Source organism: Aquarana catesbeiana, linkage group LG05, assembly GCF_042186555.1.
Source record: "Aquarana catesbeiana isolate 2022-GZ linkage group LG05, ASM4218655v1, whole genome shotgun sequence".
Taxonomy (NCBI): domain Eukaryota; kingdom Metazoa; phylum Chordata; class Amphibia; order Anura; family Ranidae; genus Aquarana; species Aquarana catesbeiana.
Genome location: NC_133328.1, coordinates 377868970 through 377887431, shown reverse-complemented (window position 1 = coordinate 377887431; position 18462 = coordinate 377868970). Strand labels below are relative to the sequence as shown.

The window sequence follows — 18462 nt, the reverse complement described above, 5'->3', positions numbered from 1 at the left end:
ATGTTGGGGGGTTATTAATGCATCCACTGACACCAATGTTGGGGGTTGTTATTTTACTCCCTGACACCTATTATTGTGGCCAGTGACACCAATGTTGGGGGTTATTGCTTTCACTGACACCAGTGTTGGGGGTTATAATTGCATTTATTGACACCAATGCTGGGGGTTATTATTGCAGCCACTGAAACCAATGTTGGGGGTTAATATTGTGGCCACTGACAACTATGTTGGTCATTGTAATGGCACTCACTGACACCAGTGTTGAGTTATTATTGCATCCACTGACATCAAGGTTGGAGGTTATTTTTGCATCTACAGACACCAATGCTGGGGGTTATTATTGGGTCCACTGACACCAATGTTGGGGGCTATTATTGCACTCACTGACATCAATGCTGCGCCTTATTATTGCATCCACTGACACCAGTGCTGGGATTTATTATTGTACTTACTGACACCAATGCTGGGGGGTATTATTCCTGACCCCAACAATGGGGGGTTATTGTACTCTACATTCTTCAGTGTGCTTGCGATATGCTGTAAAAAAAATACAGCAGGAGCCAAATGTTGGGGCATTGAGGTGTGTTATAGTCCATTAAGCTGCTATTGTGCCCCCCTTTGAAAGTGTTATGGGCAGCACTTGAAGCCCTCTCTAATTTTTAAGTTGATCACCACTGCTCTATGCAAGTTACGCTCACAGCTATGCTGCAGAACTTGTTTTCTAAATCCCAAAGGACCCCCAGGAGGCCCTTTCCGCATCTTAGCTTACCCATCTTTATTTCACCATGTCCGATCCCCATTTCCAGCTCTTTTCACCATCCACATACCATACATTCTACATCTCTTTTCTCCCTATAACACCGATACATATCAAGTTCATTCTAGTGTACCGAAAACATGTCGACATCTATCCTACAAATAGGAAATATTTACATTACTCATCATGTTTCCTCATCCAATCCCCCAGTTAACCCCCTTACATAACTAAACTGGTTATGCTATGATCCACGCTATTTGTTTGCAGTTCTTCTAAAAAAAAACGAAATAAAACCATTGCAGATGACCTTAAATGTACAAATCATTTGATCAATAAAGATATTTTACATCAGAAAGATGTGTGTGTTTGTTAAACAAGACCTCATTATTTTGACTTGGATAACGATCTGATTGTACATTTGAAACCATTCATGCAGAAATCCAGAACATTTCTAGAGGGTTACAAACCTTTTCTTAAACTGCAGTGTAATAGTGATGTAGACTTCACAGGTGTGTCACATACATTTTACACAAGGGTGTGTTAATAAGTTATCTGATTCATGCCAAACATGAACAAATAACCTGAAATTCAAGGACAGTTTGCCTGTAAATTTGACATTAACGCAATATTTGAAGAATAATACCTCGATTAAAAAATGTGAGCTGTGCTGACTCCTTTTAATTGTATTTCATATTTATGTATTACTTTGTTATATAGTCTTAAAGCCACATGACTTTATATCCACCTCTCACCCAAAACACAAATATGTACTATTGGCTCCATTTAAAATTCTTCACTGTATTTTTCCCTTTTGCTTTTCAAAATACATGGACTAAAAGTATAAAATACACATTGATCCTATCAATTTTTGAATCTTTCTGCATCAGTGTGACTACAATACCTACAGGCACTTTCCCTGTTGAATGTTGTTGCACACTCCCGTTATTGATATCCCAAAAGCCATGCTTACACAATTCTTTGACCCTACTGTAAGTATGTCTGCATCACGTCTCAACTAGGCTTGTCTGCTATTTATTCTAGGACCATGATTGACAGCGGGTCTTGCATTGAGCACATCATACCAATATGTTGCACTGCAGCGTAGTAAAGCTTGCCGCTCTGAACCCTGCAGAGTTAGGCCGGCCATACAGGGTTCAAATTTTGGCTGGTTACTGCTGAACCGGCTGAGATTCGAAACGTTAATGGGTAGGCTGAATGTACCAAGTTCATTGATCAACTTGGGTACAACCAGCCTGCTGGATCTCTTGCTATAGCCGCTTCTCCCGGCAGGAACGGCTTCCCCTCCCGCTCCCCCACCGGGAGAAGACTGTTGCTGATTCCCCTGTCAGCACTGTCTGTGTTGATGAGAGAATCGTGTAAATGCAGGAAAGAAATTTGCACTGTGTATGGCTAGCCTAAAAGAGCAGGAGTGCCCAAAATACTATTGATAAAAAGCATTTTCTAGAGCAGCCTTTCTCATCATTATTGCCCCAGAGGAACCTGTGAAATTGATCTTTGGAGAAATGTCCCTTACAGTGGTGGTCAGTGTGAAGAATGCACCACTTACAGTGGTAGTCAAAAATTTCTTTTGCCTTTACAGACAGCTATCAGGCTCATTGCTGTCATTTTGCTGCCTCTGCCAATTGCTTTTAGACTAGGATCTTTACAGGCACCATCAGATCAGAGGTCATTCAGCCACAGCACTAGGAACCCCTAACAAGCTCTGGAGCAACCCTAGGTTTTCACAGAACCCTGGTTGAAAATGGATATTTTAGAGGTTTTTTTTTGGAGGGGGGTGATTTTAATCGCATTTGCATATTTGTATTGTGTCAGAAAAGACAGAGGAACTGAGGGTTTACAGACGCAGGTGGTCATTTACTTGCCCAGGACCAGTGTGATAGTCCTTGCTATTTCTGACTTTGTCAATAGCGGGTACCGCTTCCCAGTCAGCGGCAGCCAATCAGTGTCTGTTCCATGGATTGCCAGGAATATTTTTGTCCCTATAGATGCATGCAAAAACAGATATAGAATGATGTCAATTGAACTGAACTGATTGCAAACTGAACTGAAGACAAGTGTGCAAACTGATGTAACTTGAATCAGTATTCATCAGTTTGTGACTGAGCTAATGAGCCTTAGGCCCCTTTCAGACGAACATTCTGATCAGGTCCACCTGTCAGTTTTTCAGGTGGACCTGATTGGAAGATCCATGCATCCGTATGGATGGGTGTGTATAAACTGATTTGTGTCCGTTTACCTCTGGGTCTGATTAGGGCCCCAAGAAAGGAGGTACAGGTGTAAACAGACAGTGGAGTCCATTTATTCCCGTCTGCTCTGTAGATACTGAGCGGACACAGATGTATCCTCTGCCCACTCTACTCTGAACAGCAGGGAATCAGCTCACAGAACCCTTGATGATTACAACGGAATCCACTGTGTGTGAAATGGGCCTTAGAGCGCATTTGAGGTAAAAGCCCACAATTCAGCCTCACTTTTACAGCCCCTTAATTGCTAATCCCTTTGGCCGCAGAGACATGCCATGGTCACAATGCTTTTCTTTGCGGTTGTGGCAAAAATTCTACCCCTGGCGCCTGCCAAATGCAACCCATTCAAGTGAATGGAGGTGAGACTGCAATGCAATGCCTGTGGTTGCGGGCCACTAGCACAGAAATCAAAGGGTTAAAGCAGGCAGTGAGGAGGTGATGCAATGCCTCCTCACCACCTGTCAAATGCTCTCTGAAGAGCAATCCGAATACAGATAGTTTTTCAGACACCAAAGCTAGTGTGTGCCCTTACAGTGTGGGGAATGCTGCATTGTGCCAGAGCTCTGCTTTAAACAAAAAGGACAAATACATTTTTTAGGCATGATTTTTGAAAATATATACATAAGTATTATCAATGCTGGGGCAATGATTTTACCTTCCTTGGTCTTCCTTGGTCTAGTTACATTTTCAATGAGAAAAGGGGAAGGAAAAGGCCTTCCAAGGGGGTCACAGTAATAGGACACTACGGTTGATTAGATTAAATTTTATTATAGAAAAAACACACCATAGTATCAAATATAGCAACAATGCCAAGAAAAAATCAGTCTGAGAATTACCTTCCAAGATAGTTAAAAAGACAACGTTGTCATTAAAAAGAGGGAGAGATCGCAGCTGCGCACACATCCACACATTCAACCAGACATACAACCAGCTCCAAGCATAAGGATAGTTTAAATATTGGTTGGCAATAGACTAAATAAACTACCATCCTACTTCCTAATTGAGCAATGAATTGTAGCTACCCCTTGAAGGATATATAACTGTTAACTGATTGAACTGTAGATGTATAGGTTAGAACAGGTAGGTATTACATGGGTCATCCTATGTCCTGGGTCCAAATTGAAGTTGACAGTCCAGAGTTCATCTGAGATACTTGAGACTAGGGGCTCTCATTTACCTACAATACGCAAAAAGTGGCTTAAAATGCAGACAGTATCCGATAAGTAAGCGGGGGTAAAGACTTCTTAGGAGGTATACTTCAGAAGTTCACTGATCCGTCTGATGTAGGGCGGGGATGGAGGAGCACAGTAGGTGGAGTTGCAGTTATCAGCCCACAGCTGATCAGTAGGCTCAATTCAATAGTAGCAAAAGCAATACAAAGTACTCTCACCCGTGCATGTGTCTCCTCATACCTCCGTCTAACCCCTCCGGGCCGAGCTCCACTCTCAAGGTTACCGGGCTCACACCTCAGAGAAATAATCCAGATGCTGGATCGAGTGTCATCCCCGCTTCCAACAAACTTCTGGCTGTTCCATCGCCACTGCCTCAGTGTGCTGTTCGTGTTGACGCTACGATCCTTCTGTTGTCACGAACGTGCTGACGCATTTCGTTAGCCAATAACAGCTAACTTCCTCAGAGCAAGGAGGAGCTAAAGATGCTGGCTTCAATAGCCAAATACTTGACTGTAATATGTTACTTCAGCCACTAGATGTCATCTACACACTCACTTGTTACATTTTCAAGGCAGAGTTTGTTTTCAACTGAACTGTGATGGAAATGTTCAAACTTTGATCTCTGTCACATGGCAGCCAACCAAATATGATGCTATTCTCATTTATAAACATACATACAACTGTTTAGCCTCATGGAAGAAAGTCATTATTTATTTATTTATGTATTTATTTATTCAGATTCTGTTTGTCTCTTCAATTACATTTTTTTTTTTTTTGCAGCACATTGAAATCAATCTAGTGATAGGTTAAAGGCATCTCCATCTGAAAATGGTTGTTATGCTAATTTAAAAACTAGTGTAATTTCTGAGTCAAATGAGGCTGATTTGCTAAAAGAGTTGACAATCTTCACTCAATAAATTGTGTACATTTTTACTTTGATTATCCACTCATGTGAAAAGCAAACTCCTGTTTACTTATTTCATCTGCACATGATTCAGTATGCAAGGTGACGAGGGATTTGCTTTTGACATGATTAGATAATTGAATTGATCACTTACAACATTTAGTTTGTGAATATTATCAACTTCTTTAGTAAATAGCCCAAATGACTTCACTCTGGCTTTCCTGATCTGTGTGCTTGTCATTGGTGTGTAATAAATTATGGAGCTAAAGACCGCTTCAATCTACCTTTTCAGGTCAGCAGTGGAAGCAAACAGAGTTGCTGATTGGTGAGCTATAGGTCTGACTCAGCAGGAGGCATACTAGACCAGGGTTGCCAACCGTCAGTAAATTTACTGACAGTTTGTAAATATCAGTGATTTTTACAACTGTCTGTAAATATCAAGTGCTGATAATTTGACGTGTCATGTTGACTTTTTAAGTGTAAACCAGGAAAATTATTTGTTATGGGTATTGTCAGTGTTTCAAAGTTGTCATATTGTGTTTATACTGTTTAACCTTCCTGCCCAAGCCAATTTCCAGCTTTCAGCGCTGTCACTTTTTAAATTACAATTGCGTGGTCATGCTACACTGTACCCAAACAAAATTTGTATCATATTGTTCCCACAAATATAGCTTTCTTTTGGTGGTATTTGATCACTTCTGCGGTTTTTATTTTTTGCTAAACAAATAAAAAAAGACCAAAAATTTTGAAAAAAAAAATTTTTCATTGTTTCTGTTAGAAAATTTTGTAAATAAGTAAGTTTTCTCCTTCACTGATGGGCACTGATGAGGCTGCACTGACGAGCACCGATGAGGTGGCACTGATAGGCGGCACTGATGGGCACTCATAGGTGGCACTGGTGGGCACTGATAGACGACACTGGGCACTGAAAGGCTGCACTGATGGGTACTTATGGGTGGCACTGATAGATGGCATTGATGGGCATCGCTGATGGCACTGGCAGACATTGCTGATGGGCACTGATTGGCATATCCCTGGTGGTCCAGGGTGGTATACCAGGTGGGCATCCCTGGTGGTCCTGGGCGGGCATCTGTGGGGAGGCTGCACTGATAAACAATTAGCGCAGACCCCCCTGTCAGAGCCGCCAATCGGCTCTCCTCTACTCGCTTCTGTCAGACGTAAGTGAGGAAAAGCCGATAAATGGCTCTTCCTGTTTACACTGTGATCAACCGTGATTGAACACGGCTGATCGCGTGGTCAAGAGCCTCCGTCAGAGGCTCTTTACCGAGATCGTAATGCAGTGTGTCAGACTGACATGCCGCCCCCCAGGGCACGCGATCATGGCTTATCCTGCTGGAGTAGTGTGGAGGCAGCCTATATAACGGAATGGAGAAACAGCAGCTGTACAGACTCACATGGTAGGTAGAGCTGCACGATTAATCATTAAAGAATCAAAATCGCTATTCTACTCCCCTCCCAATCTTAAAACAGCATTTCCCCAATTCTATATAACAAGTGCAGAGAATTCACTTCTGACAGCTGACAAAAAAAAAAAATCCAGGCAGCCTGCCAAGTTCATAGAGATAAAAAGAAACATTGCAACCTGTTGTTCTAAGATGAACTTCGGTCTGTAAATGAGGTCAGTTTAACCACTTAAAGAGGTTGTAAACCTCAAAAAAAAAAAAAAAAACCCTGCAAGACACAGGCATAATGAGCTAGTATGCATTGCATACTAGCTCATTATAAAATACTTACCTCAGAACAATGTCCTGAATCGGTGTCAGCACAGCCAACATATTCCACCGGAGTTACTTCCAGGGTCGCGGCTCCGCCGCTGTCATTAAGTCACTTCCGCGAATGCGTGCGGGGGAGCCGGTCACGGCACGAGTCCTGAATAAATGGCACCAGTGAGAAGTTTCTTTAGTGCTCATGTGCCGATGATATCGGCTGCAGCGCATATACTGAATATCTCCTAAACTGTGCAAGTTTGGGAGATATTCAAGGTATCTACAGGTAAGCCTTGTTATAGGCTTACCTGTAGGTAAAAGTCGTGTAACAGAGTTTACAACCACTTTAAAGACTAATGCCGCGTACACACGAGCGGACTTTACGGCAGACTTTTCGACGTACTTTACAACGGACTTTCTGAATGAACGGACTTGCCTACACACAATCCACCAAAGTCTGTCAAATTCGTATGTGATGACGTATGACCGGACTAAAACAAGGAAGTTCATAGCCAGTAGCCAATAGCTGCCCTAGCGTGGCTTTTTGTCCGTCAAACTAGCATACAGACGAGCGGACTTTTCGACCGGACTCGATTTCGACGGATTGATTTAAAACATGTTTCAAATCTAAGTCCGTCCAACTTTTGAGCAAACAAAGTCCGCTGGAGCCCACACACGATCGAATTGTCCGAAGAAATCCAGTACGCCAGACCAAGTCTGCCGCAAAGTCCGCTCCTGTGTACGCGGCATTAACCTTTTTCTGACACTTGTTGCTTACAAGTTTAAATTTGTATTTTTTGCTAGAAAAGAGAGAGACTCTAGAGAATAAAATGATGGTTGTTGCAATATTTTATGGCACACTGTATTTGCGCAGCGGTCTTTCAAACACATTTTTTTGGGGAAAAAATACACTTACATTTTTGAAAAAAAACTAAACCGTAAAGTTAGCCCAATTTTTTTGTGTAATGTGAAAGATGATGTTACGCCGCAGGAATCTTGAGAGAATCGTGATCTTTATTCTGAGCAAAAAAATTGTGATTCTCATTTTGGCCAGAATTGTGCAGCTCTACTGGTAGAGTATGCAGGTTGTGTGTGTTTTAGGGCTGTGCACCTATCCCTGCATACCTAAGAAGGAAGGAGAAAAGCAGCTTAAAAAAATGCGCTTAAAGCCGTGTTTTGCACACGTGTTTAGGCGTTCATTCATTCCATTGGCCAGAATATTAATTTATTCTGGCCTTTGAAATAAATGGACGCTCAGACACTGAATGCTCCTAGCATTTAAGTGCATTTAGACGCGTTTACAGATAGCCTCAGCCTCCTCTTTAATATACCTGTAAACACCCTATGTGTGCATAGTCACATAGGCTAACATAGAGGGGCGTTTAGAGCCTGAACATAAAAAGTCAAACATTCTTAAAAGCAGCATTTTTTGCTGCAGTTTGCATGAGGCCTGCAACAACCCTGTCCATAGGATGACAATGCTGCTGTGTAATTTCACTGTAGGACTAACAATATCGTCACCCTGTTACATGAAGTGGAAAATCCACAGATCTACATGTAATAAATCTATGTTACAGTTGCCTTGTAAATGCTAGTGACAGACTGCAACATCTATTTTTTATTTTTTGGACATAATCCTGCTCTAAAGGAAATCTGTAATGAAACACGGAGGCCTCCGTTGCCTCTTGAAAATGCTGGTTATGTCATCTCCGGTTGCAATACTTTGGGCCAACCACTGGGTGCAATTTATATGGGACCATCTTCTGAGTGTCTCCAGCCTCAGGAAACAGTTCCATAGAGCAGTGGTCATCAACCCTGTCCTCAGGGCCCACTAACAGGCCAGGTTTAATGTATTACCTTGGGGAGATGCAGACTAGAATACTGCAATCACTGAGCAGCAAATGATATCACCTGTGATGTATTTCAGTTATCTTGCAAACCTGGCCTGTTAGTGGGCCCTGAGGACAGGGTTGATGACCACTGCGAGGTCTGTAGGGACCAAGGGCATTGGGTAGAAGTAGACTCAGTACAGTAGGATGTAAACCATGTGGGGGCCAAGTTTGCAAAATGTAGGTAAGTTTGCAGTTGTGTCAGCAAGGGTACATTAATGTAGGTCCGGTATGTGTACTTTTCATGAATGTGTACTTACCATTTAAAATAACACTAGCATCAGTGTGGTGATGGTCACATGAGGTGTTTATTGAGGAGAGCTGAAAAAGAAGTCAGAGATTGAGGTAAAATGTAGATTTATAAGATAAAATGCTGACCGAGGAGATATAAAGGATGTCTGTGGTATAAAAATAAAAAGATTATATATACACAGTTGTATTCTTGTGAAAAATAAAATATACTGATTCCACTATTAGATTATTTTCAATGGTTCATTCTCATTAGAAAATTATTGTGAGAATGTGGTTAAAATAACTCATACGTGATAGTGAACATATTTAAGAAGACATTGATTGTATAGAAAGAGAAATTTCAGCTTGAGGCTTGTAAAGGGGTGATGGAACAAACCAGCAAGACTTCACTTTTTGAGTGTTCTGCTTTAAAACGCCTTTGTGTGTATTTGAATAAATTAGGTCTATCTGTGTCTGTTGCTAATAACATGTAGAGTTTAATCTATGAAAAATCCAATCATGTGAAAGAGAAATGCCGCGTACACACGATCGGACTTTACGGCATACTTGGTCCGGCGTACCAGATTTCGTCGGACAATTCGATCGTGTGTGGGCTCCAGAGGACTTTGTTTTCTCAAAAGTTTGACGGACTTAGATTTGAAACATGTTTCAAATCTATCCGACGGACTCGAGTCCGGTCGAAAAGTCCGCTCGTCTGTATGCTAGTCCGACGGACAAAAAACGACGCTAAGGCAGCTATTGGCTACTGGCTATGAACTTCCTTGTTTTAGTCCAGTCGTACGTCATCACGTATGAATCCGTCGGACTTTGGTTGATCGTGTGTAGGCAAGTCCGTTCATTCGGAAAGTCCGTCGTAAAGCCCACCGAAAAGTCCGCCGGGCAAAGTATGCCGTAAAGTCCGGTCGTGTGTACGCGGCAAAACTCTTATTTTATAAACTTTCCCGACCCATTTTTGTTAGGCACATAATGCATATTGTTTGTGGCTGCTTCAACACCAAAACATTGACATAAGTGACTGTGCGTAATCACAGATTCACTAGAAAGATTCTTTATATTTATATATGTATATATTTTAAAAAATGTGTGTGTTTTTACACATACAAATGGGGAGGGGCTCGAGGGTTTTATATTTTTCTGACCCACTTTTGTGGTGTTTCTTTTAATTAGGCTCATAGGGTATATTGCAAGTGTGGGTAACTACAGTCTAACACAGAAAAGACCCTTTGGGAGGGAATTAACAAAAAGAGTGGTGCAAGCGCAATGCTTGCACCACTCTTCTAAACATACACATAAACCACAGCTGATCACAGTTGAAAGTCAAATGGCTTTGTGTGCCAATGAGAAGGTGATTAGCTACACCTGATTGAGTCATTTTTAGGCGGGGGTGATTCTTTTTCCAACTCAGTGATTCTGTTTTTGAAAACAAAAAAATTCTGGCATGTTGGTGTTATATTTTTCATTTGGATGCTATAAGTTGCACAGAGTAAATACAGCTGGATAAAACAAAAACTGTCTGTCTTCTTCTACAACAAAGTGTGATTATTTTAAAAGGGGGTCATTCTTATCTATCTATCTATCTATCTATCTATCTATCTATCTATCTATCTATCTATCTATCTATCTATCTATCTATCTATCTATCTATCTATCTATCTATCTATCTATCTATCTATCTATCTATCTATCTATCTATCATAGACACACTCTTAAACCTTGTGGACAGCCTTCCCAGAAGAGTTGAAGCTGTTATAGCTGCAATGGGTGGGTAAACTCAATACTGAACCCTACGGACTAAGACTGGGATGCCAATAAATTTCATGTGCGTGTAAAGGCAGGTGTCCCAATACTTTTTGTGATATTATCTATCTATCTATCTATCTATCTATCTATCTATCTATCTATCTATCTATCTATCTATCTATCTATCTATCTATCTATCTAATTATAATAATATGATAATATATCGTATAATAATATATATAATATGTGTGTAATGTTTGTGTTTTCCAATGGCTCCCGCTGCTGTCTCAGCCAATGAGGAAGGAGAGTCGATGCTGAAGCAAAATGCCTGAAACTCAAAAAATTACATGAGCTTCTTTTTAGGCAGGTTACAGACGTTTTACTGCTTTTTACATTCGTGACCTCAAAAAGCCTGTACAAAAACGCCTGAAAAAAATGCCCTAAAAAAACACTTGAAAATGATGTGCTCCGGTGTGAATGCAGCCTAAAAGTTCACCCAAGCAAGTGTTTTTTTTTTTGTTTTTTTTTTTAAAAAAGCCTTTCTAGGGATGAAAGGGTACCAGATGCTTGTGCTTAAATTTGTGACCGCAGCAGCTCATCTTACACATCTCACCAAAGAAACCAAATCCATCGTGGTGAAATGGAATACAGAGGCAGCGAGAGCTTTTCAAGAGCTGACTCCACATGTCCCCCATTAGCATCCTTAAACAGCGCACCGTCTTGACCTGAGATGTGTTACAGCCCATTCATGCTGCTGCATGATGAATGTTTCTGCTTTATTTTTTTTATCAGCCCTTTATTTTTTTCTCATCAGCTTTGTGTACAGTACAGTGTTCTGACTGCTTACAAAAAGCACTTTTTTTTTCTTGTATAGCGCCGTCAATTTACGCAGCGCTTTACACATATATTGTACATTCACATCAGTCCCTACCCTCAAGGATCTTACAATCTAATGTCCCTAACTCACATTCATATACTAGGGACAATTTAGACAGAAGCCAATTAACCTACCAACATGTTTTTGGAGTGTGGGAGGAAACCCACACAGGCACAGGGAGAACATGCAAACTCCAGGCAGGTATTGTCAGGAGTGGTTGGGATTCGAACCAGCGACCCTTTTTACTGCTAGGCGAAAGTGCTATCCACTACACCACTGTGCCGCCCCCATACATTGCAGCAACATCCATGCACATTGGATACACCCAACGTTAGAGGTGATTTATTCTTCCAAAGCAAATACTTCTTTGCACACTGGTACTGATTAGTATTCCAGTGTTTCTCTTCTCCCTCAGTTTCTCTCACTCAGTTAATGTGACCCCAGAGCTAATAGAGAAGGGCAGACAGGGATACTGGGCAGGCACCCGACGTCCTCCTGGGCAGGCTTGATCCACCCGCTGGCTTGTATACAAGTTTTGGGCAATTTTTTGTATTTTGCCAAGTCACCCTTGAAGAAACCTGAAGGCACCCAGGTTGAAAATGGCTGCATTACATTGTGTGTCAATTTTTTTCCCATATTACCTTAAAACTCAGCATAGTATTTGAAAACTATAATTATGTTTATATAGATATGTTTATGCTTGCTATTTAATCCTTTGTCTATGTAGTTGTCAATAAGCTTAGTTTTAGATTTTTTTTGTGATATGCTTTTTTTTCTGTGTAATTGCAGACTTCAATTGGACACCTATATGCCAATCAGAAGTTGGTCATTGAATCATCAGAAAGCCAGTGATGCCAATTCTCATCGTTCTTTGAACTTCTGTATTGAATAACCGTTGTGTCTGCCCGCGTCTTCTCAAATCTTCACATTGTATAATGAGACTCTTGTTTTGCTAGCTGCTATATTTGAACTAATCTACTTTTGGTGGGAGAAATGCTACTTTGTACTAATGTTTAAACAAACAAGAGCCCATCTTTACGGTCTTGTACATTCAGATGGCAACTCGGGCATCCAAAAAACATGACATGCAGTCCTTCATGTGCTCACTGGCGTAAAATAACATTAGGACTATATAAGTGCTAGGCAAAGCTTACTTCCTGTCAAAATAAAAGCTGATGGACATTAAAGTATACTTTGTACATCTGTAAAAGAAAAGTGCGTATGCTTACCGCTCCAGTGGTCTGTTTCTATAAATCTCACATTGGCTGTTTCCTGACTGTTGCAGGTATTCCATATAGTAAAAACCATCTATCTTATCTACACTGTATTACCAAAAGTATTGGGACGCCTACCTTTACACGCAAATGAACTTTAATGACATCCCAGTCTTAGTCCGTAGGGTTCAATGTTGAGTTGGCCCACCCTTTGCAGCTTAAACTCTTCTGGGAAGGCTGTCCACAAGGTTTAGGAGTGTGTCTATGGGATTGTTTGACCATTCTTAAATAAGTGCATTTTTGAGGTCAGGCACTGATGTGGACGAGAAGGCCTGGCTCGTAGTCTCCGCTCTAAATCATCCCAAAGGTGTTCTATCGGGGTGAGGTCAGGACTCTGTGCAGTCCAGTCAAGTTCCTCCACCCCAAACTCGCTCATTCATGTCTTTATGGACCTTGCTGATTAATTTGAGAGGAAAATGGTCAAACATTCCCATAGACACACTCTTAAACCTTGTGGACAGCCTTCCCAGAAGAGTTGAAGCTGTTATAGCTGCAATGGGTGGGCAAACTCAATACTGAACCCTACGGACTAAGACTGGGATGCCAATAAATTTCATGTGCGTGTAAAGGCAGGTGTCCCAATACTTTTTGTGATATTATCTATCTATCTATCTATCTATCTATCTATCTATCTATCTATCTATCTATCTATCTATCTATCTATCTTTAAGGTTAGGAAGACTCTCCCAGTCAGACGTCACCTCAGCAAGATCTCCCCTCTATTTTTGTTCCGGCAACAACTCAAAATTTTAGATTTTCCCTCACTTTTAGTTCTGGAGTAGATCAAAACGGTGAATCTCTCCAGCAGGGACACTGACAACAGTAACAACCCGAGAAATTCAAATCCTTCAAAAACAAAAAATTTAAAAAACATTTTTGAAATTGAAATGTTATTTTAACTACAAGACAGTAGTAACTTTACAACACCTACATTTTGGGGGTCATTTAAATGGGCCCTTAGAGCATGCAGATCTGTTTTGTTTACTTTTTTTTTTTTTTTAAATACTGTTGACCTACATGAATACAACCCATAGAAAGTGAATTGGTGTTCATTGGATGTATGCACTTACCCACACAGCTAAGTTTGACAGGTACACAGGGTACACCTGCTCTACCTCCAGGTACATACACCCATCACTGTTTATCTGTCAAGTGGGTGAAGTTTGGCATACATGGGTCAATTTGCTTCCCCCATGTGCACAAGCAATATGGATAGAGGAATCGTCCCCACTATGTTATTGTATTCTGACATCGGAGACTCCGTCACTGTCAGAATGCACAGATTAGTGCTGCAGACAATTGCCTTCAACGCTGATCAAACCAAAATTTTCCAATAAGACTGAGAAATTGATCATTAGATCAACTTCTCATGAGCAGGAACGGCCATAGATGGATTCAAATTCAGACAGTCCCTGCAGAACTGGCCAGATCCATCTATGGGCAACTTAAAGCATTTAAGGTATTAAGCCCAAAAGCAAACATTTTATCATTTTGCAGCTTACCAATTCTCAGTGATGGCTGCATCATTCATTTTCTTTTTCAGGTTTGCTTTTTTTTTCCATTTGGTGATCTGGCCAGTAAGTCTGTTTTTTAAAAGAACAAGCTCTTCTACCTCCAGATGTATCAGTTTACAGGGATGAGACAAACCATTTAACACTGGAAGGGGTGCCTACAATGATCAGCTTTTATTTATATATGTAAAACCTTTATCCTGAAAGGAAAAAAAACTGCTGTAACTGCTTACAAAGTACTAGGTGGAGTTTGGTTTCTAACACTCCCTTCCCCCCCAGACTAACAATGCTGCTGTCCAAATTTTGGTTTGATCAGTGTTGAAGGCAATTGTCTGCAGCACTAATCTGTGCATTCTGACAGTGACGGAGTCTCCGATGTCAGAATACAATAAAATAGTGGGACGATTCCTCTATCCATATTGCCCCTGTGTTCTTTCATCAGTCGGGGCACTCTAATACAGAAGGTGTGCTACTGGCCAGATCGCCAGGTGAAAACAGAGGGAAAAAAGACTAAAAAAAAGAGAACTAATGCAGCTACCACATCTGATTAGTAATTGCAATATATTAGATTTTGAGTTTAATACTGCCTTAAGTCTTTACAGCCAATGTGTACCTATTCACTTTCTATGGGTTGCCTGCTAGCCACCTAGGGGTAGTAAAAAAAAAAAAAAAGTAAATAAACTGCGCTTCACAGGGCTGAGCACCTATGTGAATGAGCCCTTATGTGTCAGTTCAGAAAGCAACATAGTGTATCAAATCATCAACCACAGATGGCCTTAAATCACTTGTTCTTTAGATAATCATTTATCATTATATGGAGAGTTTTACTTTTATTTTTCCTTATATCTGTTTCAAAATGCACTTTGATCGCATTTATATACTTTTTGTTATAATAATAAACTATGATGAATTAAAAATTGTTAACTATATGTTGTTCATGTTATTTTGTTGCAGACCATTATTTTGTTTATACAGTGCACAGTGAAATTTGCTGTAGATTAACAATGATCTCTGCATCCTCAGGATCATGATCTCAAACAGTGACCCACATTCACTTTTGTGAAGTCCTTATTATCCATTAAAGTAAAGAACGAGTCTTCACAAAACATCATTACTGCTGGCTGGAGCCCCCAGCATTTAGCACTCTAGAGGTAGGAGAGGTTGAGCTCTTTTGTGGTTTTTTTGGGGTTTTTTTTTTTTTTTTTAACATAAAGTTTATTCATGTTTCAATACAGATAAACACATGGCAGTGGTACATTCACTTCGGTCAAATATGGATTACCTTAATCAGAACAAAAATAATAATAATATCATCAAAAAAAGTTATAAAAGTCATGTAGGGAGGCCGTCCACCCCTGGTGTCTTCCCCGACTGCTGGGTGCTTAGTGCTTGCTGCACCTCCTCCAGAGTAATAGGGCTGTCTAGATGTTCATGAGCCGATGGGGCGATCTGATTAGGGAAGGAGTCCAGCTCTTCTCCTGAGTAGGTTGCCCTGGAAGAGTATAGAGTATTGTAATAAGAGGCAAAACTGGCATTAATAGCTTTAGTTTTCGGGTCAACCACAAGGGCCCCATTAACCACTTGCTGACCACCTCAGGACGATATAGGTTGGCAGAATGGCACGGGCAGGCAGAGTAACGTATGGGTACGTTACTCCCCTCCCGCGGGAGGGGGGGCACTATCGCACCCCCCCCGGTGCCCCCCCATCATTCCAGGAGCGATCTATCCTGAGGCCTCTCCCTCACGATCGCTCCTGGCAAAATGAGAAGCTTCCTCTGCTTCTGAACTGTTAACAGTGATGTCATCTCTCCTCGTGGAGCCTTTTCGTTCCGGCTTCCGAGGAGAGAAGACATCACAGCGAGTCTGCACCAACACTACACTAGCACACATAGGCACATAACCCCCGCACCCCCTTTCACCCCATCACAGTGACACCAATAGCAGTTTTTATTTTTTTACTGATTACTGCATTGGTGTCATTTGTGACTGTTATAAGTGTTAGGGCAGTTAGTGGTAGGCCCCTTTAGGTCTAGGGTACCCCCTAACCCGCCTTAATAAAGGTTTAAACTCTTGATCACCCCTCAGTTAACCCTTTCATCCTGTCGCCAGTGTCACTAAGCGATCTTTTTTCTGATCGCCGTATTAGTGTCACAGGTGACGCTAGTTAGCCAGGTAGGTATTTAGGTTCACTGTCAGCTTTTTATAGCGTCAGGTACCCCCCTATACTACCTAATAAAGGTTTTAACCCCCTGATTGCCCCCTAGTTAACCCTTTCACCAGTGATCACCCTATAAAGTGTTACGGGTGACGCCGGTTAGTTTGTTTTTTTTATATCCGCCGTTCATTACCCAATAGAGGTTTAACCCCCTGATTGCCCGGCGGGTGATATCAGTTAGGTTTCAGGGTCAGTTAGGGTCTGCGTCGCCCCAGGCAGCGTCAGATTAGTGCCAGTACCGCTAACACCCACGCACGCAGCATACACCTCCCTCCCTTAGTGGTATAGTATCTGAGCGGATCAATATCTGATCTGATCTGATCAGACCTATACTAGCGTCCCCAGCAGTTTAGGGTTCCAAAAAACGCAGTGTTAGCGGGATCAGCCCAGATACCTGCTAGCACCTGCGTTTTGCCCCTCCGCCCAGCCCACCCAAGTGCAGTATCAATTGATCACTGTCACTTACAAAACACAACACACATAACTGTAGCGTTTGCAGAGTCAGGCCTGATCCCTGCGATCGCTAACAGTTTTTTGGGTAGCATTTGTTACAGTTGTTGACAGCCTAGGAGCTTTTTTTTACCTGTGAGTCTTACTAGTGTACCAGTAAATTTAGAGCCCAAAACGGCAAATCGAAGGTACACTAGTGAAGAAGCCTACACATTTCTGAGCATGAGAGATAGTGAAGAGGAAGTCACTTGCCTGTCAGATTCAGGCTCAGAATACGATCCTGTAGATGACAGCGGCTCCATGAGAGATAGCTCTGACGACGGAGTTGTGGTCCCTGCCAAGGTCAGGCGTACCAGACCCCGATCTTCTTCTGCTGTTGAGGTGCAAGAACCGCAGGGCTCTCGTATGGAGCAGAGAAGTACTAGTGCCGCTCATTCTTCTGGTGAACTGGCAAGCACCAGCGGCCTAGTACACCCTGGTCGTAGTCAAACCAGCACTGCAGTAACACATGGTGACGTGGCGAGTCCCATAAGTGCAGTTCAAGCTGGCGAGGTAGCAAGCACAAGTAGTGTCCCGCTGCCACCAAGAAGACAAAGACAGGTCCCTTGAGCCCATAGTGCCCTTCCTGCTGCATTCGCAATCCTAATTGGGAACCTACCACTTCTGTAGCACCCATACTTCCCCTATTCACTGGCAACCCGGCATTCACGTGTAAACAGTTGATTTTACATCACTTGATTTTTATTCGCTGTTTTTCACCGAAGATCTATTGTGGACCAAAGTAGTTTGTATGCTGGTCAATACATCGCTGCTAATCCCCAGTCCTCCCTTGCCAGAGATTGGAAACCAATTACAGTTTCCGAATTTAAGACCTTTCTGGGCCTATCCCTCGACATGGGCATAGTTAAAATGAGTATGTTGCGATCATATTGGTCCCCTGACCCAATTTACCATATGCCCGTGTTCTCTGCCTCCATGACCAGGGCACGATACGAGCAGATCTTGCGGTTCATGCATTTCAACAACAATGAACTCTGTCATCCTCGTGGAGACCCTGGATACGATCAGCTCTACAAAATTCGGCTCCTCGTAAACCACTTCAACCAACGTTTTGCAGACTTGTTTACTCCTCATCAAGTTGTCTGCGTAGATGAGTCCCTGATTAAGTTTTCTGGCCACTTGTATTTCAAACAGTATCTTCCCAGCAAGCGTGCCAGATATGGGGGCAAGATGTATAAGCTCTGTGACAGGGCCACAGGCTATACATGTAGTTTTATGGTTTATGAGGGAAGAGATAGTAGAGCCGCCGAACTGCCCAGATTACACAGGGAGCGCTGGAAAGATTGGGTGGGACTTGGGGTCATCCTTAGTCGGAAAGGGGTACCGTTTGTATGTGGACAATTATAACACGAGCGTGCCACTTTTTAGTC

The 18462-nt window shown here is 41.9% G+C and overlaps 1 protein-coding gene across 2 annotated transcripts in view; it reads left to right on the top strand.

The window, feature by feature from the left end:
- Window positions 1–15284, top strand: part of LYRM4 (LYR motif containing 4) — a 220767-nt gene extending 205483 nt beyond the window's left edge. For both annotated transcript variants that reach the window (XM_073631000.1, XM_073630999.1), the window contains one exon: window positions 12372–15284. In XM_073631000.1, the coding sequence (XP_073487101.1) occupies window positions 12372–12434 (63 nt within the window). In that variant the 3' untranslated portion in view covers window positions 12435–15284. The remainder of the gene's footprint in view (window positions 1–12371) is intronic.
- The last annotated feature ends 3178 nt before the right edge of the window (window positions 15285–18462 follow it).